A 26,572-nucleotide genomic window follows, 5' to 3' on the forward strand; every position below is an offset into this window, starting at 1 on the left:
ATCGTTAGCTTGGAGCTTTACAGTATACTGTTTAAAGAATGTTTTGCGTTAAATTGCTGCGCTCTTCCTCGTTGTCCTGCGCCAACGATTGGCTAAACCGTTGCGGTGCATTAGCAATCGTGTTGAGCACACGTCTCACGTTGCCGGCCCGCTCGTTCCACGAGTTGCGGCGCCCTCGGTCGCTGTTCCGATCGGTACTCGATTCCTGAATCGTGGGCATCGCTTCCGAGCCGCTCGCCGCCGTCCCGGCCTGGGAATTTCCGTTCACACTAGCTCCGGTGCCTTCGGTGCGTCTTCTCAGCGAGTTCGTTGTACGGAAGGAGCGTGACATTGGCCGAAAACGTCCAAGCACGGATCCGCTTCGGTTGACTCCATCACCACCACGTCCACCGGCCCCTTCGGCTCCCTGGCTGTTGTGAGTCTCCAGCAGCGAGGTGACGAGTTTTTCCAACAGCTTCAGGTCGGCAGCCGACCTCGGACCGGAGCTGCGGTGGTTGGCCATCGGATTTCCAATCTGACCACCGGTGCTCGACATTCCTTGTGCACCAGAACCCGCACCATGTCCGAACAAGCGGTCACCGATCTGGGGAGAGATGGAGAGAGAAAAGTCGATGATTATTCTAACTGGTTTAACCCAGTTTTCCACTTGTCCACAAATTAGTGCAAACATTTGTTAGTCGTCCGTTTCAAAATCAATAATCCTAAATTGATTTTCGCCAATCCCACAGGCGGATGCAAAAGTGTCCTTGCGAATGAATTCATCAAATTTGCTTTTCCCGGTGAAAACTCCGGATCCACTCTCGCACCTTCATCGTCACTTTGAATTATATCATTTGTGAAAAGTTATTGATGAGCTATCGGCACGCTTCACCAAATCTGGAAGCCACGTGCGTGACCAAACGATGGCGAGAGGAGGTTCCGGTTCGGGTTCAATTAATTCCAATTCACGCTTGGCGCGTGTCATCACGGCGACCCCCAAACAGTATCGATCGAGGTTTTCTAACTCTAATCAACCTACGACCGTACCTAACTGACCTGCTCACCATCCCAAATACGGTCGCAGTGGACAAGTGGACAGATGGTTCCGATGACCAGCGTTCGAAAAAGGGATCCCCCTTTCTCACCCGAAGACCTGTTTGTGGGCCCCCCCCGGTTTCTATTCCGTGTTTCGAATAGAAAATGGAAATTTGTGCTTGACACTGCCCTCGGGCTCTGCCGGTGAATGGGATCCTAATTAAATTTCACCGGAGTCTCGACTTAATTATACCCGCTTTGAAGGCACACCCGATGCCGGTCATCTTCAGTAAAACGAAATACATATAATGGAAAATGTAATGAAACAAACAACATTTGAAATCAAACTCACTCATATTCTCCCATCGGTTGAGCGATTTCGAATGGCCTGCGTAATACAAGACATCATTCGTACCACATATTTCAGGCCGTATTTCCAAGAACTGGGAACAACATGAACGACAAGCATTGAATTAAACCCATTTGTACCCATTTTGCAACAGAAAGACGATAATTAAGTAACGCAGCCAACGGGTTGCATCCCTAGCTCCCTCTTGCTCTCTTTCTCTCCAATCTGATCCGAAACAAAGTGCAAAATTAATTGCTAAATGGAGAAGGTTGAATGGGCCCGAGACCTGCTGCAGTTGACTGCATTTGTCAAATAAAAAAGCCTTTGAATAGTGGAATGGTTGCCTTGATTGATTGGGATGTTGCAAATTAATGAGAGAAAGAGTGACGGTTAAAAACAATTAAAATAATATCATTGTTTTCAGCCTGTCAGGGTGGCATCGATATCATGTTTTATTTTTACCAAGAATCTAATTAAGGCATAAATAGGTATGTTATGTTTTGTTTTACTGCATTCCACTGAACCACGCTGACAGGTGTAATTAATTTTGAGCTGATAAACAACTGGTGTTAAGTTTCATACTTTAATGCGTATGAATTAACGCATCAGTAAAATATTTGTTTGAAGAAGAGTATTTCAATTAATGACCGGATTGATTCTATTTGTACACAATGTAACACATTGTTACACCTTTTCCCCCTCCCGGCTAGTGCTGATACTTAAATGCTCAGTCAAATATTGAAACGTGACTGAGCAACACCGAGGCCGAGGACAGTTTGAACGAAACAATCAACTCGTGAAGCTACGCACGAACTTATAGTAGTGTTTTGAAAAGTGTCATTCGCGACCCTTTTCGCGGTGCCGTCATCAAGCGAACGCGACCCCCAAAATGATACAGGAACATAGCAGACGACACGTGACATAAACCTGTCCAACATTTCGTGTTCACGCGCCGTCCGCGCCCCTTTTTTTCCCCCGACTCCCACACTCCGATGGACACGCATGTGTAACGTTTGGCGTACTTTAGCTGCCAGGCATTACCCTGCATTATTTCCCGTCGAAAAACGACGACGCACGTCAGTAATACTGTCACGTGACAGCATCGGAGCGCCATCGGAGCGAGAATAAATGGTTAACAATGTTGCTGAACTTCGGGCGCCGGCGGTCTGCGAAGGGTTACGATTGTGAATCTCGCTCCGAACCCAAAAACCAACCTGCGGCTGCTGTCAGGAGAGCAACTTTTCCACACTTTTCCCACGATTTTTTTTTTTCAGAGTTCAAAGTCTACATAAGTAAACGGCTTAAATTTTTTGCGGACGCAACGTCGCCCGCTCGTGACGGTTGAATGAATTTGGAACCGTTTTCGCACGCTTCCATGTGTTTGTTGCCGACCGTTTGCTGAGTGTTATTGTTTTGCTTTTCTTTTTCCCTAATCCAAAATGTCGCGCGTCGCTGCTTGATTTCGTTTACAAGAAAGTAGCAAATTTCGCGCACTTTTAAACATATCACCATAAATCATATGTCATCGCAAAACCCGTCTTGAACGGCACAAAACGAATAAAATTAGATACAAACCAGTGGAACTAAAAAAAACATAAAACCCGCCACAATGTGTTCCAAGCTTCCGAGCCGCCGGCGGAAGGGGCGGATTTTTTGAATATTATCCTAGCGCCCGTCTCTGGTTGGCTTAGCGTTCGCTGTCAAATATTGTTCCACAACGAGAAAACCGTTTGTGTCACTTCACCCACGGAATAAAACAATGCGCCGCGAGAGCATGTGTCAGATTCTTTAGCGTACAGCAGACATTTAGCACACACATGCAAGACATAAGAAAAAATAAACTTGAGAAACGATATAGAGAAATGCTTCGCACTGGAGCGTATGAATATTGCGCTTACATTGTGCTCGGAGCGGGTCAGGACGAACGACAAGACAAGTTCCGCTGTTTCAGCTCATTATTATTCCCAGACAAGCTTCACTATTTTCTTTTTTTTTATTTTGTTATGCATAGCAGTGTTTGGTTAAGGCAGAAGGAACCACACCGAAGCGCAAGTAGAACCTAGTTTACCGGAATAACCGAGATTCATGCGAGCTACCGGCAGAAAACTGTAAAACTTCACCCAAAACTTACGGCGTACATGTTTGCTGAATAAAAATAGATAAAATAAAAAGGATAACGAACGTTAAAAAGCTTTCTTTGTTTCCTAAAGGAAGCGTGTAGCAGGGATAGGGAAAATACAGAGTAGTTAAAATATCCACTCATATCCTTTGCCCACGGGAAAAGGAACAAGGAAAAATGGTTCCACCCCTTAATATAGCTGGACCTTAGGAAGGGTTTCCTTGAGAACCTTTTCCCGGTGCAAGATAACACGCTGCACCACCGCATTCTACAATCAATGTTTTCCGGTAAACTTACTCGCTAAATAGTCAACTTGCGAAAGTGGACTCGTCGTCAGTGCATGCAGTTCGGCCTGCACAGCGTAAACATGTAAATTATGTTTTGTGCAAGCAGTTACTACAGGACTTTGGAAAACAGCAGTTACTACAGGACTTTGGATATTGTTATACAATTTTGCATTTACTTTAGTTTACTTAGCGATTATCGTTTTGAGAACACAATATTGAATAATTAACTCCTGCAAAGTTTCATACATAATCTAGTTCTCGACGCTTGGTTAAGAAGGGCGATTTTCATTAAACACACAAACAAGAGTACCGAACACACATAAATAATTGTTTGCCAATTTGCCCAAGGATGTCTCGTCGTATTCTTCCAACGCGTTGCTGCCACTCAAGTTTCCAATCTCAATGGTCTCGATGGTTTCATTTTCCACCGAATGTGTCCTTCCGTGTCGACAACGACAACGGCAACGACGACAAACGTCGGTGGCCGGTGAGCTCCCCGGGGCCATTCAAGTCGAGCGAGCGAAGCGTTTTTCTGGCGTTTCCTCCAGAGTGCTTTCGCAAACATGCAACCGTACGCCATGGCACGTCCGCTCAGCCGGACCCGGTGTGTCCAGCTAGCCAGCCGGCAAGCCAGCCGGTCGGTGTAACTTGACTTATGCTTCCACATCTGCTCGCATCGTAAGTAACAATGTACTCAACACAAACAACCAGACAAACAAACGGGCGAACGAACGAAGGATCCTAGCAGGCTGTTGGCGAGGGGGAAAAATAGGGGGAAAATAAATAAACGCACACCGAAGCGCAGAAATCAACGTTTATCAGACAAAAGTGAAAAGCATGAAAAATGACAAACGGAGCTAACATGAACCCCTTTTGTTTGGGGCAATTTTCCGCGGCCCGAGCACAGCATAAATCACGCCAGTCTCCTCCCTCCCGCGGGCGCAAGGCTCCCCTCGCGCGTGCCTGAAAAGTGAAGAACACGCCATCCAACCGACCGAATCGTCGAGCGAGCAAGACGGCACGAGAACACGCCGGAGTGAAACAACACAAACAATTGAGCGAGCTCAGGTTTTAGACGATCATTTGTACAGCTGAAGTGCCCAGTTTAATGCCAATCGTTCCGGGTAAGGCCGATTTGAAGAGCACGATGGGGGAAGAAAGGAGAGGACGAGAGGAAGCACGTCGTGCAGAAAAAGAATCCCGCACGCTGATGTGGATCGTTTCGTGGTGGTGGCCGGAAGCATGACCAGCATAACCATGTCGTGTTACGGCACTATCGGGCTCGAGCCCCCCAGAAGAACAGTTCGGTTTCCGTCCGGTTTCTTTTTTTTCCCCTCATCCGGATCTCATGTTGCTCATTCGTTTTTGCCCTTCGTTCTCGTGGCCGGAGGGTGGAGGATATCTTGAGGGCGGTTCTAGGTCCCTCGGTGCTCGCAGCTCGGTTGATTGTGGCATAATAGAATTTGCACTTCCACTTCCGGTGGCTGGGTTGATTTAATGCCCCGGGGCTAAACATGTTATCCTCGGCCGGGAGTGTACGGGTTTGGTGCGCTTTTCGGCAGCGGTAGTTTACTGTATGATAAAGTTAATTTTCACTTCATTTTTTACGTGTAACAAGTTTTAGGCGACGGAATAAAACTACGAAACATCCTTCGAGAGGGAGTCGGGAGTGTGCATCATCAATAAAATGCGACACCGACGGCACAAGGAATAATACCCAGATGGGCCAAGGACACTCGGACCGTAGCGTAACCTTAATCACCCGCACGTCATGACGATGCCTCAGCCAGAGGTTCCACCCGAGCTCCTATCGGGACCGTCGCAACGCTCGTCGATAAATCTTTCCACTGCAGATCCCGAACCGAGCCGTCCAAGTATCGGCACTCGATCGGATCGAACGACAACCTCTACCCCGAGCTCCCGGACGGTGGGTCACGGACCTGAAACATTCTTCCCCGTTTGCCGCCTGGCGCTTGGGAAAAACGCCGACCGGGGAAACTTTGGAATTTATTGTCCACTCACCACCTGGACCCCATTGAGGTTCGAAGAGGTGGCCGTGGACGGTGGCAGTGGATCGCTGCAGTTCGTCGTGCTGGGGGATTTTTTTTTGTCCCCGAAATCGATCCCCCTTAGCCCGAACATTCCCGGTAGCGGACCCGGCCTGGGAGTGACAGGTGGGACTGGACTTACCTCGCTGGCCGCATTGCTGGAATAGCTCATCCGCTTGACCTTTCGATAGGTGTCATCGTCGACGGCTTCCTTCAGGGCCTGCTCCAGTGCATTCTCCAGATTCCTTGCCTTGGGATCGTTCTCCAGCTCGGCGTAGCTGTTGGCGAGTGAAATATTATAACGGACAAGATCAGAAGCTAGAAGGCAGGTGCCAGGAGAAGCTAAAAGAGCCACACAAAATGTTCGGAAAATGAGCCAAAATGAAGATAAAACGGACCAGCTGGGTTCGGCGCACCTCGTCGAAAGATCGAACCGAAAAATAACTTCAACTTTTCAACTCACTAGCTTTCTGGTTTTCGTCCCAGAACTGTTTTTTTTTTAACGTTGAAGTTGATACTTTGACCACCGTTTCCAACGTTCATAAAATTGGCAGAAAAATTGATTTCTATTTCCCCACCCACCCGAAGCGAACGATGGGACGGGGTTGGGTGGAAAAACGGGCGGTGGTACGGTCGTGGAATGTAGTTGGCAATTGCAAATATTTATTAACTTTTCAAATATGACTCCTCGGGCTGTCGTAACTTTTTTATCGCTTTCCAGCCCACCCACTGGAAAGCGTCGAGGGGGCGCGAATTTTCCGAGAGTGAACCGAGACATATGGAGCACTTTTCCATCATCGAAAGGCGCTGGTGGAAACCAAAAAAAAAACTGCCGTGAGAGATTTTCCGCCTTCATGCAACTCTCGGGTTCGCGCGCACCTCTCGGTTCTGGTAGCTTTTAGAAAAATATGTTTTCTCCATTTTGTATTTTGTGCCGCACGAAGATGGTTCGGAACGGTTCGCAACGGAAAGCGTTTAAAAACTTTTCGCGCCACTCCAACTCTCAGTTTTTTTTTTTTGCTCTTTCATTCTCCCTTTATCTATGTTTTCTGCTCGAGCCACTTTTCAAGCAGTTGTCAAGGGTTTCTGGGTGCTGGGAAGTGTTTAAAATACAATTTTTCCCAACAACGAGTTCGATCGATCGAACCGATGCGCTTGCAGCAGTTGAAAACAATTTTTATTTGTCGACAAAAGTTTGTTCGAGAGCGATCGCTTCTTCGGAAACCATCGTTATCGACCACGGAAAATGATGATGATGATGAAAAATGTTCGAGGATTTGGTTTTGAAAGCTCACTTCGTTTGATTACTTACGTGGACATTATGTCTGCTTCACCGCCACCGCGATTCCGACGAATGGTGGTCCGGTTCGCCGTACGAGCCGTACGAATATCCGTTTCCCAGAATCTGCAACGAAGGATCAGGAAATAGTATTGAAAATGTGGAAAATAATAGAGTGTGGAGTAAACGAATTTGTTAAAATAATCAAACATAAAACTGGCGAGAAAATTTGAAAAAAATTCCCTCTGTGTGAATGCGTCACCTGCTTGTGTACGAAGAAAGACAATACATCTTATTTTTTTGTAGGTTCATTCCAGCTTGAGAAAAGAAGATAAATTTCCCCATTTCGCTGGAAAAAGTCTGTTTATCAAAGTGAATGGAACTAAAGTATCACACCGAGGGAAACACCTTTCCCTAGCTGTGTGGTTTTTGTTTATGGTGGAAATCTATACCCGATCCATGGGTCTTGCCCTCGCGGAAAGTCGGGAAGTTTATTAGATTGTACACTTCCTAGCAAACGCGTCCCCTTCAAGGGTGAACCTTCAGGCAAACCTGGACAAACGAAACAAACACGCAAGAACATTTGAAATTTATTCAAACGGCCTACAGCTAAATTACTGCCTCTGCTCGTGCCTTCCCGGAACCGGCTCACTCATAAGCCTTGACATCCGTTCGGGGAAACGTCATAAATATGAAAGTTTAACGAAAAACGAAACGCGCGGTAATTTCGCGCGCGTTATGTGACCACCGAAAGTGTATCCATTGTGGGTGGGTTTACCAAAAAACCAACCCAGAACGAATGGACGGAGGTCGGAGGGTCGAAAGTGGCCGTGGAATGGGTAATCGCGAAAGGTGAATACAAAAGCAGGACAGAGTCACACAGGGCGAACTTGAAAGGGCGGGAGGACTCGACTCGATGTCTGCAAGTAACGGCACACTGACGTCAGGATGCTGCTCTGTCCACGATGGAGTCTACCTTCGGCTGTTTCTTTTGGGTGTCTTATTTTAAGAATCGTTTCATTTCCCTCTACCCAAAACCAACGCTAGCCCCGAAGTACGGTTGGCCAACGGTTTCATAAACATGTCAAACCAGCTCCCACTTCAGCGTTTCAACGCGCGGGTTTTGCTCATTTCCCTCGCCCTGTTACCTATTATTTTCTTTTGCTCTTGGCGAGGGAAAACTCCCGCACGGCGTAAAACAATGCCGTGCTCCGGTGGGATGGACCTACCCTGGAAAGCGAGTGAGAAAGAAAGTCTTCCCAGCGATAAGTTCTAATCTGGTTGATTATGGAGATTTTCCCCGCCCGTGCCCGGAACTCGCCGTTAGCGAAACGCTCCCGGGGGAGGAGAAAATTGGGAAAAAGCTCCACTCGGGAAATGGGAAACCGTTTTTCACTTGCCCTTTGCATGCTTGCCGACCCCGTTGCTGCTTAGTAGTACCGGAAACGTGGAAGAAAAACATCACCAGAGTGTGTGCAGCAAAAATCAACTGTCGACTAGTGTCTCATTTCCGGCCCGTATCGATTTGTAGCGAAGCTCCTTTTATCCAACGGGTGGTACGCCATGCGTGACTTCCTGCCGGTTTCCGGGTTGGACTCTGTGTCCGGGGTGGGTTTTCCCACAGACTTTCCCGGGGGTTGTGACCGGTTGATAAATGCACTGGGCGTTCAAGTGGTGGTTAAGTATTATTTATAGCTCCCACGCGCTGCTGCGAATGGAGAGTGATATCACACCCAAGGCCAGGGCTAATGAAGACATAGGACGAGCCAAAGTAAACACCCCTTACTTGTCTATCAAACGGGCTCGAAGCGCCTTGGAGTGTTCCAGAAAGACATACTCCTGGTGGCGATTATAGAAGCTATTTGTTTGTGATGTGATTAATTAAAATATTTCGAGACGTTCTGATGTAAAAATAATTAGTTTTGATTTGAACGTAAATAACACTTTTAATTGAATTTCCAAACGATCATAATTTCAAGCACGATTTGCACTTGTTTAATGCACCATAAATCATTTTTTGTCCCAAGTTAAACAGGAACTAAATATAAAATTCATCACATTAAACCATTCCATGCACCGTCAAGTGGATTGGACAACAAAAACACGCCAGATGAGTTAAAATGGAGCCGGAAAGCACATGGCAACCGCATTCTACCACAATGAAAATATAAACCGAGCGGTTTTTTGTTTTGTTGTTTAGTTTCACCCACGCTCTGCATAAACCTAAACAAACGAAACGGTGCAGGAAAAAGGAAAGCATACTTCGCGTTACGTACCGCACCGCAAACATATGCTTAAAAGCTACAACTAACTTGCCCACTTGACGTCCATCGGCGCGTTTTGCTCGATGCTGGTGGAAAGGATCGCCATTATGGCTTATCTGGGCGTACAAGGGAGTTAAAAATAAAATAAAGTTGAAAAACACGACCACACAACAAATACACTGTTGTTTGGCGCGGAGGAGTAGGAACCCCTTTTCCTCTATCCGTTTGCAAATGCCGTGAGCCATACCGGTTCTCTGGTTGGCGGTCTTATACCATAATCTCACCACGATAAACAGGATTGTGCGAATTGTTTGTTTGTTTGTTTGTTTTTTTTTTTTTTTGAAGGGTGCCTCTGACGGGAACTATGTTTATTTTATTTTTTTCCAATTCAATCTGCCACTATTACGAGCAATTATTGTGCTCGTAAATAATTGCGGACGTTATTTTTCTATAGCTTCTTTTTCGGTTAGTCTGAAACACAATTCAAACTACTCCGTTCGCCGATGATGAGTTTCCAACCCCGCGGATGATGATGATGATGATGGGTATCCATTCTTTGTTACACCTTTTTCATGCTGTTGGTGCGCTGGTCCTCCCAGAGGCATTGGAAAGTGAATTTACCTAGAAATTGAATTTGCCAACTAAACTAACGGGCACCATTAGGAAAAGCAATCATCGGGTATGCTTAATCTGATCGGTGTGTGTGTGTGAGAGTGAAAAAAAAGCTCCCCGAATGGTGTCCCAACAAATTTCAATTTCCAACACTCCAGGGAAAATGGATGAGCTGCAGAATGCACAGCGAAGTGCAATACCTACCCTAGAAAGATTTTTTTTTACTATTCTGAAACGGAAAAATACTCCAGTTCATCGAATAGTACGAATAACCTGAAGCGGTTCCCCGGGCCGGTGGTGCGCATTGACTAACGCATTCAGGGTCGCGCATTTTGTCGAGCCAATTATGGTGCCCTCCATTAGTTTGGTTTTCCTTTTTTTTTTGCTTTCCAACATTTTTTTCTTCCGTGGGACTATCCTCAAGGTTAGTTTTTCACACCCAGTTCGACCACCGGTTCTGTGTTGTACGGGCACTTGGGTTTGGACCATTAAACAAATGGACAGGTGCCACGGTTCACCCAGTGCTTGCACTCCCTTTTGTTCGCTGTACGGCACGTTAAACGTTACATTGAAGGAAAGACCACCACGCATAAAACGCTGATCCGATGCTAGACACTTTTGCAAAATCGTTTTCACACTTCGTCACTGGTGCGTGCTTCGATCAAAGCAATGTCCACTGTCCGGTTGTCCGATCGAGATGGTTCATTGGGTGTGGGAATGCTTTCAGCGAAACAAACTGCACGGTTTGTTCGGCGGGAGTGAAAATATCCACACTATTATTCTTAATAAAACATTCCCGCATAAAAAAAAGTTCTTGAAAATTGTTTAAGATATTTTACTGTGTGGAAGAACATTTAACTACACAAAATTTGTTGAAAAATCACGTGTAATTAAAAGATTATGGTGTTACGGAATTCAATAAGCCTATGGGAGGCGAAAGACAAACGATCTGCATAAAAGTAAACTCCAAAGTAAACGAATTAAAATCGGAATCAGCTGAGTAAACACAAGCAACGAGAATTTGCCCGTACCTTAGCCAGCATTGATCCAAGGATAATACGGATAAAACAGGCAACTTTTACCGAGCGAGAAACATTCCTTTTCGTTTGTCTTTTCCGGGCCTGAGAAAAAGAACACATTATCACACAGGCAAAGTTAAACATCGCCCCAAAGGGTGGATAATTATTTGTCATCCAAATGGCGGCGGAAAGCATATCGACCGAAGAAGAAGAAGAAGGAGAGGATGTAAAAAACACCATCAAATTGATTTGGCAATTGTGTCACCCCGTCCCCGTTCGTCCCTTACCTGCGCAGATCCGGGCTGGAGGTGTACGGGGCGGCCACCTCCTTAATCTTCAGCACGATGATGGCGGTAATGAAGATGCAAATAACGTTGATCACCGTCAGCAGACCGGAAACGATGCCGTTAATTAGAAACTCGGTCGGGATGTAATTGGTGTAGATGAATTCGTAGCTCGAGTTGCCGCTGTACAGCTCGCCCTTGAGGTGCGGCATCTTGATGTCCTCGTAGATGAGCCAGATGCAGGCCAGCGCCCAGAACAGACCCTGCAAGCATGGGGTGGGATGAAAGGAAGGAATTGTTTCGTTTGGGGTTAAATTGGACGGAATTAATAAAAACTTGTAGATTGGTACCTTAGTAAAAAAGAAGGGTTGGGGGTAAAAGTAAATAATTATTTAGAAGATTTCAGTTTACATTCGATTTTCCTAGTGTTAGTCTATTACAAAAACCATTCACTTCCATTGAGTTATGATTTTAATATGGCTCGAAAATATTCTCATTAAATGCAGCTAGTATCTAGTAGGCCATAAACAAGCATCCCCATCAACAACTTCAACGCCAGCGAAGGCGGTCAACAAACATCCCACCACAACACGTAGTAAACATCACTCTCGGGCTTCCGTTTATCGAAAACAACTTCACTAACCCCTAAAACTTCCCCACAACAGCGCATCACGCCACGCTGCATAGACATGCTCCGTCTACAAGCTAGACGAGCCTTGGCGTACAACAACGGCCCTAATCCTCCGCATCCGCATCCGCTGAACTTGTCAATTTTTCACTCAAACACACTCCAGCGCGTGGGGTCTCTTGGCGTGCTTGGGTTAACACGCCGTAAAACTTTACGACACGACGACGACGACGACGACGACGGCCGGGACAAGATGGCGCGGAAAAAGCATACGTCAACCCGGATGGTGGGAGAAGGTTGGGCACAAAACTATGGTCATAAAGTTAATGTTCCTTGGCCGAAAACCATACGCATCTGGTGGGGCCGTTGTTTCCTGATCTGAGGCACGCCATCCCGAGGTGGACAGGGAAGGGTCCGGCATCAACACTAACATCATGCGCAAACATTCGCTCTCGTGTACTTCCGAAATTCCCGAGCCGTTGTCCATCAGCCCTATTGTTGAGACATGGCTGGTGAAAAGTCTTTCAACAAGCGTCGGAAGCGTCCAGGAAGCGAACCCCGTTCAACCCGTTCGTCCGGGTGACGTTATCGCAGATCGGACAGGGGTTTGTCGTTCGGAGTTTTTCGAGGTCCGAGGCTTTACGTCAACGGTTTCCCTGGCGGGAAGCTACAGTTTTCATCGTCTCTAATGGCCTATCGATATCGCGCGAACGGTGCTGATGATGATGATGATGGAGATGATGAAACTGATGGTAAAGACGATGTTCATCAGCCGGAAGTCATTCGGATCGGACGTTCGTTGTCCGGATGTGCTCGGAAAACCACGTTCCGTTAAGCCACCGAAAGCTCTCGATTCTTTCAACGCAGAAGTAGTACGAAGAAGCCGAGCCCATGCCGGGAAAAAGCTTAGAAAGGGCTATTAAAATGAGGAAATAAAACCAAATGCTCCCGTTGCGAAATGGCTCTCGGGTGGTCATCATGACTAAGCAGCAAAAAATGAACCGGAAAAAGCCACGCGCAAGCCTATCTAGCTGAGGGACCGGTATCTGGTCGATATTTTCCGTTTTCACGCGGCGCCTTCAGCACACCCGGAGGCATCTTTTCGCAATTTCTTCGAGTTTAAAGCGTGCCGAATGCCCCAAGACAGACCTTGACGAGGGTGGGTAGGGGTGTGAATGAGAGGGAACGTAAAACTTTTCACCCGGCCCCGGGAAAGCCCACTGTAATGGGGTGCTCGAGGATCGTAATATTTCGCGCTGGCCCTTTTATTGCAATGATTTCTGTATAATTGCTTCCGCCTGTCCACACTTTTTCCACACTCCCTCAAACGCCTCAGTCCAATGTTGGCCGGCCAGCCAGCTGACAAGAAAAAAAAACCCGTTAAAGGTCGGCCGGCACGCAAATGGATCGATTTTGAATCGTCTCTCACTTTTCCCCGTCGGCTATGTCCCGGAAAGGATCATTTGGTGAAAAGTTGACAATGGTTACATTTTGCTCCCCCGAGGGGTAAGGACAAAAGGCGGTCGATAAGGGGTTGGAGGGGAAAGAGGGGGTTGTGCATGAAATATTCCCGCCGTAAGGAAGAAGCAATGAAACGCAAATCGTTCGTTCGCAAACGGTTCAACTTTGCCGTTTCGATTCCGGCCCGGGACAGTTGGGGACAATTTTATAGGTTGACAATTAGAAAACTCCGATGGGAGATTCGCTCGGTAAGTGGTTTTAAGTGAGTGTGACTTCATGTCCATGCTGATGAAACGACTCGGGCCAAATTGTAATGTTGTAGAATTATTTTTTTCCTAAATCTGCTTCCAATATCATATTAGTATCTTTGAGAATTTTTTCAAAAAATGTTATGTGAACAAATTGGTTTCATCGAAACAAAGTATGGCAACGAGCTGGAAAAACAACCAATAAACATTATTTTTGGTGTGTGAAAATCTCATAATCCTCTATAGGTCTACTAAAACCTCGATGCTCATTCTATGCCATTGGTCGACTTTGGGCTTTAGAAAATATTCTCACTCTATTCGCCACTTCCAGATAATCATGGCATTCCTGTATAACCTTCTGTTATCCCTCGGCTTACACAATAATCGCGACGCCAGGCTTTCGCCCACTCCCGAAAGTTGTATTGTCCGTAATTGCACATGGCAGGATGCATCGAATGGTCTGTTCCATCGAATTTTGCACACCTCTGGTGCGAGGATTTACAACATTATCCAAACTGCCCACGGTGGTTCGCTCCTGTGAGTCCCAAATTCCGGTTCAGGTCCAGTAAACTTCAGTGAAAACCTTCGGTATGCTTCGGCCATATGCAATCGACCAGCCGTGCACTTTCGACACATGTTTGAACCGGAACCGGTGTGTGAGCATCATTATAATGCGGCCGATTACTAGCACATGGTAGCAGTTGTTGGGGTTCGAAATAACTCCGGACTAAACGGAAAGTTATTTCAGAAATGGTTTCAAAGCATTACGAGCTAGTGAGAATCGAAGCCTACCTGGATTTCCCTGAGTGAGAGGTTTGGTTCGTAACCCTTCGTGCGTACTTACACAGTTAACGACCGGTGGAAGCAAGGAGGCGGAAATTGCAACACCTATCAATGGTCCGGCCGAACCCTGGAGCAGCGCCACCGCCACACCACTGCCGGAAGTCAGCGCCCAGAGAATTCCCATCCAGAGGGACCGTGCGTTGCCACTGGGGATGAAAAAGGACAAACAAACACAGAAGGAAAGTTAATTAGAGTAAACATTCGGATAGAGGCTATCCGTTTGGCTCAATTTCAGTTACGAATATTTTAACACTCACACCTTACAGTTGCTTTAAGCAACTACTCTCCATAGCACAAAGCAAAGAATAACAAAACATTCTACCTGAATAATTTTCCTATAAAAGTGCTTGCTATGTACTATACAAAGTAAATCCTAGTTGAACACAAAACATCACAAATGAATAGAAAAGCCGAATTTGGCAAACGGCAAGAACTTGCGGTAATAATCGAAGGTATTTTTCAATTCTACCATGAAAACACCAAACTACTTGTTGCTGAGCTCTCGACCTGCTCGGGCATTCTTTTGAACGAACGTTTATTTTGCCCCTGTTCAAACAGATGATCACAAGCGAAGCAAAAATCTCTGGTATTTGAATAAAACGTGAGATAGAAGTGAACTTGTCTGACCACATCTAAAGCATTCCTGAATTTTGGAACGTGTTCAATGCAGAGCCAGGCCATAGTTTGCTCAATCAACCGATTTTTGTTCAAATATGTTTTTCAAACCAGTAGTCTCTGTAAACCATTTGAAATTCAATGCTATGTAGTTTTGCTAACCTCTTCTAACCACAGCTTAACGGAGAACGTGACGTTACGTTGTAATGGCTTATTTTAATCCAATCCAACATTGCTATACCAAAAACAACGGAGGGAATCCCGGTGGGTGGAAATATCATGAGGCATTTTTTGTGTATTTATTTTCCATTCAGCCAGAAAATACCAACGAACCACTTTAGGGAATCCTCTACTATTTCAGGTTCATTTCCACATTCTCCGCAAGTGGAGGGCAGGTATTGCCAAATTCATAACCAATGCAAACCAACAGGAAAGCCCGCACAAAGATGGCGTTCCGTTCATTTCCGCCCGTTTTTTGGCGTCCATTAAGCTGGCATTCGTTTTTGATTGGAACTAAACAAAAACAAAATGGTAAGAAAGAACAAAGCAAATTTTTCTCAAAACAAAAATTGTAGGTGGATTTTCCCATCGCCCAACAAACACCGATGTTGCCCGTGTAAAGTATTTTCTTTTAATTAATTTATTCAAAAACATTCCCATCGGGAATGGATGTTTTTCCAGCATTTTCTCCCCGATTTGGCAGGAGCATGCCGGGCACACCAAACAGTCAATCGTAAGCGATATGTTACGGTGTATTTTTCGTCTTCGGAGGCTTCGTTTTTGTCTATTTATTTCCATTGCATACGCACCGTATCGCGGAAGCTTATTTGTGTACCGATGAATTTGTAATTCATTACCGTGCTTTACACAACCAGATTGAAGCACAACATTTTTCAACTCAAAGCAAAACAAAAACCAAGAAGCACACAAGGTAAACAAACACCAGAACATGCACAAACCTACCGTCCCTTCATCTCTTCCGTGGGAAAATCGCCGAATCCCCAGGGCATCTCCGTCGTGCCGAGAATGAGCCCGAAAATGAATCCAAACACGATCGAGATGAACATACCGAGCGCCAGCGCCGTGAAGCCCACCTTCTGTGGAAGAAAATCGGGAAACGGGTCGAAGAATTTCAGTTGAACGGTAAACAGCAGTAGCGAAAATGTGTGCGCCGGCGTATCATCCGGCGCCCGGGAAGCGGGAAACGCAAATAAAAACGCCCCGGTCAGAGTATCAATTAGCAAGCACAGGGCCCGGGGGCCTACAGGGCTGTAAATATTTCAACCCAAAACCCTCCCCCAAACCCGAACCGACGTACGACGGCCGAATACACATGTGTGAATACTCTGTGCCAGGGGGAGTGTTGGGGTGGCATTAATCACCGAGGCACATTCGGTGGGGGTGAACGATGATGATCCTTGTTTCCTTTATTTATTTGCCCGCCAGTCTTATCTCGCCATTTTTCATCGACTTTTCAAACAATAGCACGTGACCCGACCGGTGCTACGGGTGATTGCACTTTCCGGATCGTGTGTTTTTTTGTTTCCACCGTTTTCCAATGGATAGTTCTGCCCCGATCGATTTTCCATTGTCCATCACGTAGGCAACACCGTTGGAATCCGGTATTCGGCAGTGATTCGTGAAATCGAATGAAATATAGTACGGTTTTGCCTACTCGACACTTAAAGCTCAGTGGATGGCTTACAAACAAGTCCAGGAAAAAGCTAACAAATGCGATATTGGAATGTTAAACCTCACTTGAAAGGTATTACAACCCTAAAAAATAAATAAATATTTTGAAAACTTCTTTAAAAAGAAGAATTGAAAGAAAGGTAAATTCGGATTACAAACATCCAGTGGATGGAGGAAAAAGCCAACAAAATGGATATTGGAATGTTAAACCTCACTATTACAACCCTAAAAAAATAATAAATAACTCAAACTTTGAAAACTTCTTTAAAAAGAAGAATTGAAAGAAAGATAAATTTCTTTTAATATGGTTGAAAATATGCTATCGTTTTTGTCGAAAGAAGGAAATGTAATACACACAAAAATACGGATAAAGATAACGATATATATCGAGAAAATTTCTAGTACATTATCATTATACACAATACTCCACATGAACATAAAAGTGCATGTAGTTTTCCTTTATACAATACTAAGCGTCACAAAAACAGGTTAGTATAAAAATAGCACTTGAAAAAATTGAAATGCCACAGTATCGATTGCTTTCATAAAGATAAGGCAATAATATGAATTTAAACAAGCATCACAAAAGTTGCTCCTCCTGTTTGTAGCACCGTTAAATTCAAATTGAAAGTTTTAACTCCCACCGAACCGAACCGAAACTGAGCTTCGTAACTCCATCAACTCTTTCACCCCGCACGAGACTGGTAGCATCAATAAAACAACTATACAATCATTTAATGACTCTACAATCATATCGCCATCAAACGCCCCGCCGGCGGTCAGCAACTTTTTGGCCCGCAAAAATACCGCAAAAATAGCGAAGCTGTGTTGGGCGAATAGCAATGGAAGGAATGCGCGGCCTGCGCGGTTCTCCCTAAAACTCTCGATCCCGTGGTGGCCAACCACATAACTTGTACGATGCAGAAAGCACCAAACAGCAAAAACAAAAAAAAACGGAAAAATGCCTGAGCGAAGTGAAAACCCTGTGGCAATTAATTTTTAAACTACTCGCTCACCGCAAGCGCCGGGAGCCAGTTTTTCCCGCTGCCGTCGGTTCGGCTTTTTTGGAGTTGAATGAAAATGTTTTAATTTAAATTTTCATCGGCTGAAAACACCTGAGAACCGCACCGATGCTTGTGTAGATTATTTGTTCGGTTTATTTTCTTTCCACATTTTTTGGTTTACGTTTTTCTTTTCTCTTGTTTCCTTCGCTCACTGGCTTCTGCCGATGAGCATCGTTGGCCCACCACAGTGTGCTTTATTAATGTGAACTTTTACTTCACGATAAAGCGCCCGATGAGTGTTCCGAAACCCTGACTACAGCAACGAACTAAGAGGGATACATTCGTGGTGAGTCAATAGATCTATTTTTTTTTTTTTTTTGAGAAAAAAAGTCGTATAGACTTTTACTTGATGAAAAGAGTCTGTAGCAACTTGAACGAATGAGAAACCTGTAGGTTTATCCCTCTGTGAGTACGTTGCTATTTTAACAGTTTCTTCGAGTGGAATAGTTGGCAACATTATTCAAATTTTATACGAGTGTTGTTCAAGGATGACCATGAATTTTATGGGAAATAAATCTTTCGGTTCACGTTTTTTTATTGCAACATTTTTTAGAAAACTTTAAACTTATTTCAAATTTTATTTAAATTTAAGTGATAGTATTGAAATTAAAATTAAAACTTTAAATTTCCGTATCTAAGAAGTATCACATTAAGAAAAACTGAAGAATAGAGAATAATATTTTATTGCCGTAAAAGAAAAACGGCTAAAGGAATGGAAATTCCAATATTTCGCTACCTGCAAATGCTATAAAGCGGATGTTTAATGCGATACTCGCCACCATTCCATGAGCAACCACTTACCACAAGCTCGCGGTCGGCGATGATCGTGCCGAAGGTAATCGACATAACCGGACCCATCAGCGGCGAAACCAACATTGCGGCCACAATGTTCGGGGCGTTATTCTCCACCAGTCCGAGGGCAGCCAGCGAGCTGCAAAATGAAGCGGTACAAAAAACGAGCCATCATCCATGATGAAGTGCAGTCATAGCTTAAAAATCACCATTAGCCTTCCGAGGGAAGCCAATTTGCCGTTTGCCTGAAGGACCAACGGATGGATGATTTTCCAAACCGATTCCGGCGAGAGCGAGGAAGGGAAGGTTTTTTTTTCCAACCCACCCAAACTTTACTTACTCCGCCGTTACGATGAGCAGCAAGTAGTCGAACGACAGGGAACCGCCGGCCCGGACGCCATCGACGACCTGCTTGACCGTTAGCTTCGACCGGATGGAATCGACGAAGTTGTTCCACTTGGAGCTTTCCTCGGCGTCCTCGCTTGATCGGAAGTGAAGGCGGTGGAAAACGTTTGGAAGATTTAGCGTTAATCGACCTTCGCCTTCGGGTGCGGCCACCACGATGGTGGTAAATATTTAACGCAAACGAAACGGGACATTTAATTACCGTCCAGTGACTCGGCGTACTATTAATCCCTTCTCCGGGGCGATATTTAAAATCCGTTCAAACGGTTGAACGTTTAATTAAATGTCTACTACTAAGTTGTTCCTCTTGGTCCCGGCCGACAATGAAAAGGGTGAAAGAAAAGGGGGCTTACTGTGGATTAGCCCTCGGAAGAAACCCTCCGGGGGTTCGTGGCAACGGGTATCAGCTGTATTATCATTCCCTGCCAACGTGCGACGAAAGGGAACCAACTTGGCGTCCCAAAGTTGTAACGCGCACCGCATTCGCACTGGAAGTTTTCCACGTACCGGGAAGTAGTGGAAAGAAAATTGAATTCATCACACTACACCCAACCCGTCCCTCGTCCAGGGAAGGGAAATGCATCCTAGAAGATGCAGAAGACGCTGCATGTCGTAGCGTACGTGGACCTAATCAAATTATGCAAATGAACACCGACAAAAGAGTCGACGGGGCTGGCATCTGGCCGCGGTGTGGAGTGAAAATGTGACTGCCAAGGCAAAAAGGTACGGGGAAAAACGGAACCCTGCAAATGCAGATATACGGCCTCGAAAAGGGAAATGTTGCAAACCCCTTTACCATAACAAAACGCTTCGCCTGAGAGAGAAAAAGAGGCAGACCGAACATCCTGATGTTTAGAGAGAGAAAAAAAGGTAGTTTTCTATACCAAGTTATCTTCATCAGCACGAGGTATGGCAGAGATGAACGCAAAGAAAATTATGAACATGGAAACCGGACGCGGAAATGAAAACCGTTACCCGTATTCATCTTCGTTACTGGTGTCGTTTAGGCCGTCGTAGCTGACACTGCACGGAAGGACACTGAAACAAAAGAGAGCGAAAAGCTTAGCTCATTGTTGCTAAGCAACCTTGGAAAGAGTTTTTTTTAATAATCAGGGTCATTATGAGCCGTAAAAGAATCGAGCAAGGGTTCAGTTTTAAGAGAAAAAGTTAAACAATTTGTGTTTCTTTCTGTAAAATGCACATCTTAAGCTTTGCATACCTGACGCTCGAGTTGTGCTTCACGCCGATCCCAAGCTCCGTCAGACAATGGAGCGTCGTCTCGCAAGGATCTCCGGCGGCCAGCGGAAACACGACCTGATAATACTGACCCTCCTTGTCCGGATGCCAGATGACACGTTCAACCTCCAGCTTCTTGAGCAGCTCGTCGAGCACCTGGAGAGAAGGGATTTAAATGTATATGTTGAAGTCATAAACAATCGTTTACTGTTGACTTATGATCGTTTCTAAAGAAGGACACTTTTAATATTTTGCTGAACAGGAGAATTATAAGAACTAATTAGCGAAATAGGAAGTCTGAACTAATTTAAAAAAAAATGTATTATTTTCTGGGGCAAATGTTAAAAAAGATAATAACAAAACCACATGATTTCTAACAAAAATACTTGTAGCATATTTTTAACCAGTCATGATCAAACCGTTCAAAAAAAAAAATTAAGTCAGTTTAATTAACTATCTCAACCGAACCTCAACCATGCGTTCAAGTAGTTTACTGAGCATTTTTGCAATATGCTTCCAATAATTTGTAAGATACGACCAACGAACGTTCCATAACATGGTTCCAAAAGTGGAGAATACAAAAGCGCTTTATATTCACCCGTCCATCGGTTACGCCGAGTTTATTTCGTGTTTGTGTGCGCACCGTTCCAGAACCGTCGGTGAAGGACAGCCAGTCGGGGGGTCGAATTTTCACGGAAAACCATCCCGCAGCCACTGTCATTGTGTCCGACGGCATGAACCGAGCCATCACCGTCATGCAAACAGTGGCTTGATAAACTGTTTGTTTGCCGTCGTCCGCGCGGCCCAAAGTCGGGGCCTGATGCCCTGCCGTGTCACTATTATCCCATCCGCCCACTGGACTTACCTTCTCCAGCGGAACGCTACCGTCCACGTTCGGTGGCCCTCTCTGGACGTTCGGTGGCTTCGGTGGGCGGGCTTTGTTCACGCCACGTCGGTTCGCGCCCGGGCTGGCGTGTTTGTCGCGTAGCTCCACCTCGAGCCGGAGGATTGCATTGCTGGTTGCATTTCCACGGGGGCCACTTTCCGGGAGATTTATGTTAAGATTACGGCCCGGAACGGGTGGCGGTTGGGGGACTGGGATCGGTGGGGGCAGCTGTTCATTGTTCGCAGCATAGTTCAGATCTGCCAGTAAAGTGACACAGGAGAAAGTCTAGTTATAACAAGGATGCATAAATTAAATTTAGAAGAAACAAAGATGTCCAATAAAGTCACGTGAATGTTAATTGTGGTCATCTCTCTATTCTAGTTTCAAAACAGCATACACAAGCTTAAAAAAATGAAATCCTGGCAATCGGCTGAAGAAAATACAAATCTTTTTAAAAATTCATTAAAACGATAATTCTTTTTAAAAAAAAGCTTTATACAAGTTCCACTTTGATGCATAAAAAAAATGACAAATCAACAGTGTACACCGGAACAAAAGATTTTGTTGGAATCCAAGAGTGAAACACACCTGGAACAGAAAAGATTGAATTCGCTTGGCAGCAATTTAACGACCGAAATCATCGATCCGGAAATGCCAATGCGGGCTGCATTCGCAATCAACGTTCCCTCTTCCACGGGGTGCTTCCGGTAACAATATCATTTCGCCCTTCAATGCACTTGCATTCGCTATGTCACCGTTCCAGCGCGAAAAAAAGGGTTTGCCGTGGGTGGTGAGCTAAAGGAAGATTACTTTTCCTTCCTGGTGGCGTTCTTGCACTTTCGCCGAAAATCCCAATCCAAAGTCCAACTCATCTGCAAACATTTACTCGAGGCCGGTTTGCGATGGAAAGAATAATTCCGCTACGCAGAGGACACCGTGTCGCGGAAAGTAAAAACCTCGAGGACCTTTCTTTCATCCGGCTCGTTCCGCGCCAATGCACCGGACCTCGCTGATGGACTATTTTTCTGTGCATTCGCCTTCGTTTCAGGTCGAGTAGCGTATTTGAAAGGCTTTTTGAATCAAATGAAAAACGAATCGAATCGGCCAGAAAACCAGCCGACGGAACACTGTAAAACCACACTGGCAGGGCCAATAAAAGAATCCCCAGTGGAAGCCAGGGCGGAAAAACTAAAACCTTCCGAACGGAACCAAAACGCCCTAAACCGGAGGCACTAAGGCACTACGTTTGTGCATACCGGAAAAAAAAACGCGGAAGATATTTGCCCAAGCAATCTCCTTGGGCTATACTGACAATGAAGAGCGGGGGGAAAAAAGCTACCCCAACGCAATGTTCGGAAAACCCAGCCCACCTTTACCTTCGCGATTGGTGGTTGATTTTTGTTTTTCCACCCACCGAGCCAGCGGGAAAGCCAAACACAATCAGCCGAGCGCCTTTAGCACACAATTTGGTTTCTTCTTTAGCCCGGCTCAAACTCTACGTTAGCTTAACATCTTTTATTCTGTTGGAAACATTTTTTTACATTTTACTGACTTCTTTCAACTGGCCTCGACTTTTGAATTGCAGAGCAGTGAGTTCATTATCGCTGTTTTATGATAGATAGTACGGAAAATATCGATAGTGACGGCCGGCAAGTGCAAGATATTTTATTTTATTGGTAACACTCTTTTCCTTTTAAAATTCTGTTTCGAACCCAAGTTTTCTAGTGAAACTGAAAATCCAGTTTAACAACTTCAATATAATTTCATTGTTATCAATCAGCATGTTTAAAACTTACATATTATTAAATACTTGGATATATTTTTAAACTTATTAATTTTCCTATGCCAGTAAAGGCTACCTACTATACTGTTTATGGTAATTTGTCGATGTTAATTTAAATTCTCTTTACCTTCACGTGGTTTTTATTTCTGCGTCATTAAAGCAGTACACGGTTAATAACATTAGACGAAGTCTCTTCCTCTTGTAGTATTCAAGATTAACAGCTCTAAGGAGGCTACGATATAGCATATTGTACACTATCTTCAAATTCCGCCGCAGGAAACCTTACACACTCAATTAAACACATTCAGAACTTGGTTAAATAAGGTTAGTGGTCTCGCAAACATTTTGCCTTACAACAAAAATGTCTTCGTTAGGAAAAGTAATAAAGGATTGATAATAATATTGTCAAGTTGACTATGCAATACTGTTTGCATTTATATCAGTATAATTTACGTAAAACATCATGTAATTTGTCATTCATTGTACTGTTCAACTTTTAGAACCGAACCTGAGTGAGTTGTAATTACAACAATCATGTTTTTATCGTCCCTATACTCGACGTGTAAAACAATTTCTAAAGAAAATCCTATGGTCAACAAAAGAACTTCATCCAGTCCAGAAGAAAACGAAAGCGTGCGTTAACAAAACAGAGAAAAGAGATCTTCAATGTCACTTGAAACAGGACAGACAAACAGCATTGGATGGGAAACGAGGCTCGAGCCTGAAAAGCGGCGCTGCTTACCGTTAATTAACGTCCTTTCATAATTTGCTGTCGGCACACAAACAAGAAACACCACTCCAGGCATCCTTCAGCTTTCTTCACCGGCGGAACGCTAAGAGGGTTTTAATCCAACAGCTTCCCGTATTCACTCACGTATGCACGTATGCATTCACTTTTATTACGTACAAGCGCACACCGTCGCACATTAGTGTTCACGTAAGCATCGGAACCGTTGCTAGCGGGTGTCTCACCCTCGTACGGCCTATAAAGTGGACTAGGGCACAAACAGTTTACGGGGCGAGTTCTTACCGGTCCGTCCGGAGGGTTAGTCTAATCCACGCGGAGTTGTTGCAGTCAACCGGAAAGTTTTTGGAACGCAAAACACCGATGCCTACGGGGCGAAGTTTTGCTAACACGATGGAAAACTTCCCTACGGGCGGTAGAACTTTGCAAAGTGAGCACATAAGTGTATTTAGAAACAATTTCTCCCGAGCTGGTTGCGTCGGTTAGGTTGAACTGGCACACACCCTTAACACACTTCGGCCTAAAATGGGCCCCCCTTTTCCCTCCGCATGCCGGAGCGAATGAGGTAACAATTAAATAATCGTTCCCACGGAAAAACATCAAAGGGAAGAAATAATTCACAGAAGCTTTTCACACGCTTATCTCACCCGCTGCTTTCCGCCATACAGCGAAAATTCCACCCCTCCCAGTGGGCGCGGCCTCAACTGTCCCTTAGGCGGAACGTTGGGTACGACTTTTCTCCGGAAAATTGGTTGGTGCGTAAAGTTTGCACCGCGAAACGGTTTTCATGCGTCAAGCATAGAAACGGGAGAGACAAGAGGTTGGGAAGAGGGGATGGAGGGGAAGGATTGGTGGTTTTACCATTTCCTTTGCCTTTCCCGGTCCAAGATGTGAGACCAACCTTCGGTGAAACGATGAAGTTGTTCAAATCCGTCAAAATGCTTTCGGTAAACAAACCCGTCTTGAAGCGGCTCGACTCTCAGTTCCGCATGCAGGAGGAAAATCAACTAATCGTCTCACTGTTTCGCCAGAGGGAGAGTTGGGGGAGAGGTATCTTTAAAAAATTGGGAAACGACCATGTTAGGGATATAAATATCACAACCTAACGGGAACCGTATCCTTTGCAATCTGGAACAATTTTCACAATCCTTTTTAGTTGCTCACTTGTAACCCACGCCAAGCTTGAAATGGGACTGTTTTGAGTAAACTTTCCTGGCAAAAAGTTCGCACTTCCCGACCGTTAAAAAGCAGCGGTCTAATTAGGCTACTGCGTGAAATGTAACATCCTGCCAGGGCCTCAGTTATTAGCGCATGTCTGCCAAATTTAGAAATGGAACTACTTACTCCCAGCGCACACCGATTCCTCTGTTTGACAAACCATGTTTTATACTACGGCCACCTTCAGTGTTGGTAGTCCCTCTCGTTTAGAACTTCATCCATCAGATTATAAGCCTCTTCGCTGAAGACAGTGCGTACCCTTCTAGGAACTCAACAGCCTGGTCCGGCACGCAAAGCCGCTCCGTTGGGAATTCTAAAGGAAACACATGTTTACACACCACTAGGGAACTTGTTAGTTAAAAGGATGTAAATCCGTCCCGCTCCTCTCACCGATCGGTGTCTTCCCACCGATTGGTCACGTCCGTGTGCGTCTTTGAGGACGGTTCCCAAAACAAAGTCCCAAAATTGATCCGATGAAGACATCACCGGCACCGGACTCACAATACAATTTCCTGAACGAAGGTCCGTAGGCTGTTGCCGGGAGTAGTTAGCCGACTGCAACCCTAGACCACACCCGTGCCGGCTGGACTGTGATGATGTGGGATAAACAGCTTTTTGTTTAGGCCGTTATTTACCTCTGCAAGGGTTCCTTGTGGCGCTTAGCACATGCTGAATCTTTAATAACACTTTATGATTTCGCTTCGCAAACAAAAAAAGGAGCTCGATTCAGGTATTAGGTGTTCGAAAGACTAAAAGAATCATGTTGTTGAATGTTATTTTGGACTTAACCGATCTCTAATGAGGCTCGAAATAATGTTTCATTAAAGTTGAATTTACGTGACAAAAAGGCATACATATGTCATGCTCGTTTTGGACCCTTCATTCAGATCAGTCTAGACACCTTTCACTTCAAAAATCAAAACATGACTTCACAAACGAAAAAAAGGGAATGTTCACACGATCCAATGCATGTTTCACACCAAAAGAAATTCAAATTTACTCTAGCGCTCTGTCACCTCGCGTGATGGCAAACATGTTGCTGGCAAGATCACGTTCAGTGTGTGGCTCGGGTGAAAAATGTGCCCTGTTTTTTTGCCATTCCAAAATACTGCGCCATACCGTCGCGATTCATCTTCAGCTAGGTTCAACAAATGGTCGCACCGTTCGGGGGTAAGGTCCTTGAACGACTTGTTATGCTCGCTTTAAACAGCCCCAAAGGACCGCCACGACCAGGCCACGATAGTCTACCGGGAAAAAGTCAATCCACTTTCCCTCGGGGCGGGAAATTCTTTGATGCAGTTTGTGACGGGTTTTTGCAGGCGTTTCCGTGACGGCATTCGCACCTTGGGAGCTTTAACGAGTGTGGTTCAAGGAGAAAGAATCGTACGTCAAGCACAGGGTGGCCTGCCTGCCTTGTTTGCCGCCCCCCGTTGTCGATTTCCACACTTTCCCGGGCAAAGCCGTGTAGCGTGAGGTGGCTTGTTTGTTTTGCCACACAGCCGCTAATTGAAGTATTTGCGCTGTGTGAAAACGCGCGATGGAGAGGGTCCCGGTTTCGGAGCCGACCAACTAACCGGCCACAACACCGAGCGGGTTTCGCTTAATGAGAGCGACCACCTGACGCAGTCGACTAGAGGCGGTCATTTGGGAAAGCGCGCAACCGTTCCAATGCCCGGTCGAG

At 45.2% G+C, this 26,572-nt stretch overlaps 2 protein-coding genes across 2 annotated transcripts in view; one reads left to right on the top strand and one right to left on the bottom strand.

Moving 5' to 3' along the window:
- LOC131293304 (uncharacterized) overlaps window positions 1–26,572 on the top strand; it is a 109,974-nt gene that overhangs the window by 28,907 nt on the left and 54,495 nt on the right. The gene's annotated exons all lie outside the window — the stretch shown is intronic.
- On the bottom strand, window positions 32–23,734 carry LOC131291565 (uncharacterized). Its single transcript, XM_058320729.1, has 12 exons — window positions 23,671–23,734; window positions 21,125–21,402; window positions 20,243–20,415; window positions 19,999–20,061; window positions 18,959–19,099; window positions 18,628–18,757; window positions 16,034–16,167; window positions 14,457–14,601; window positions 11,279–11,538; window positions 7,130–7,222; window positions 5,960–6,095; window positions 32–583 (listed from the first exon to the last, which is right to left on the bottom strand). The coding sequence occupies exons 1-12, from the start codon at window positions 23,732–23,734 to the stop codon at window positions 32–34; spliced, it is 2,169 nt and encodes a 722-aa protein (XP_058176712.1).

Source organism: Anopheles ziemanni, chromosome 2 (genome assembly GCF_943734765.1).
Source record: "Anopheles ziemanni chromosome 2, idAnoZiCoDA_A2_x.2, whole genome shotgun sequence".
In the NCBI taxonomy this organism is placed as follows: Eukaryota; Metazoa; Arthropoda; class Insecta; order Diptera; family Culicidae; genus Anopheles; species Anopheles ziemanni.

Bases quoted from the DNA above. Each gene is read 5' to 3' on its own strand.
- LOC131291565 (XM_058320729.1), bottom strand. From the start codon at position 23,734: ATGCCTGGAGTGGTGTTTCTTGTTTGTGTGCCGACAGCAAATTATGAA. The intron at 20,062-20,242 runs GTATGCAAAGCT...CTTTTGTTTCAG, and splicing joins AAGCACAACTCGAGCGTCAG to TGTCCTTCCGTGCAGTGTCA. The intron at 19,100-19,998 runs GTAACGGTTTTC...CTTCCGATCAAG, and splicing joins AGTAACGAAGATGAATACGG to CGAGGACGCCGAGGAAAGCT.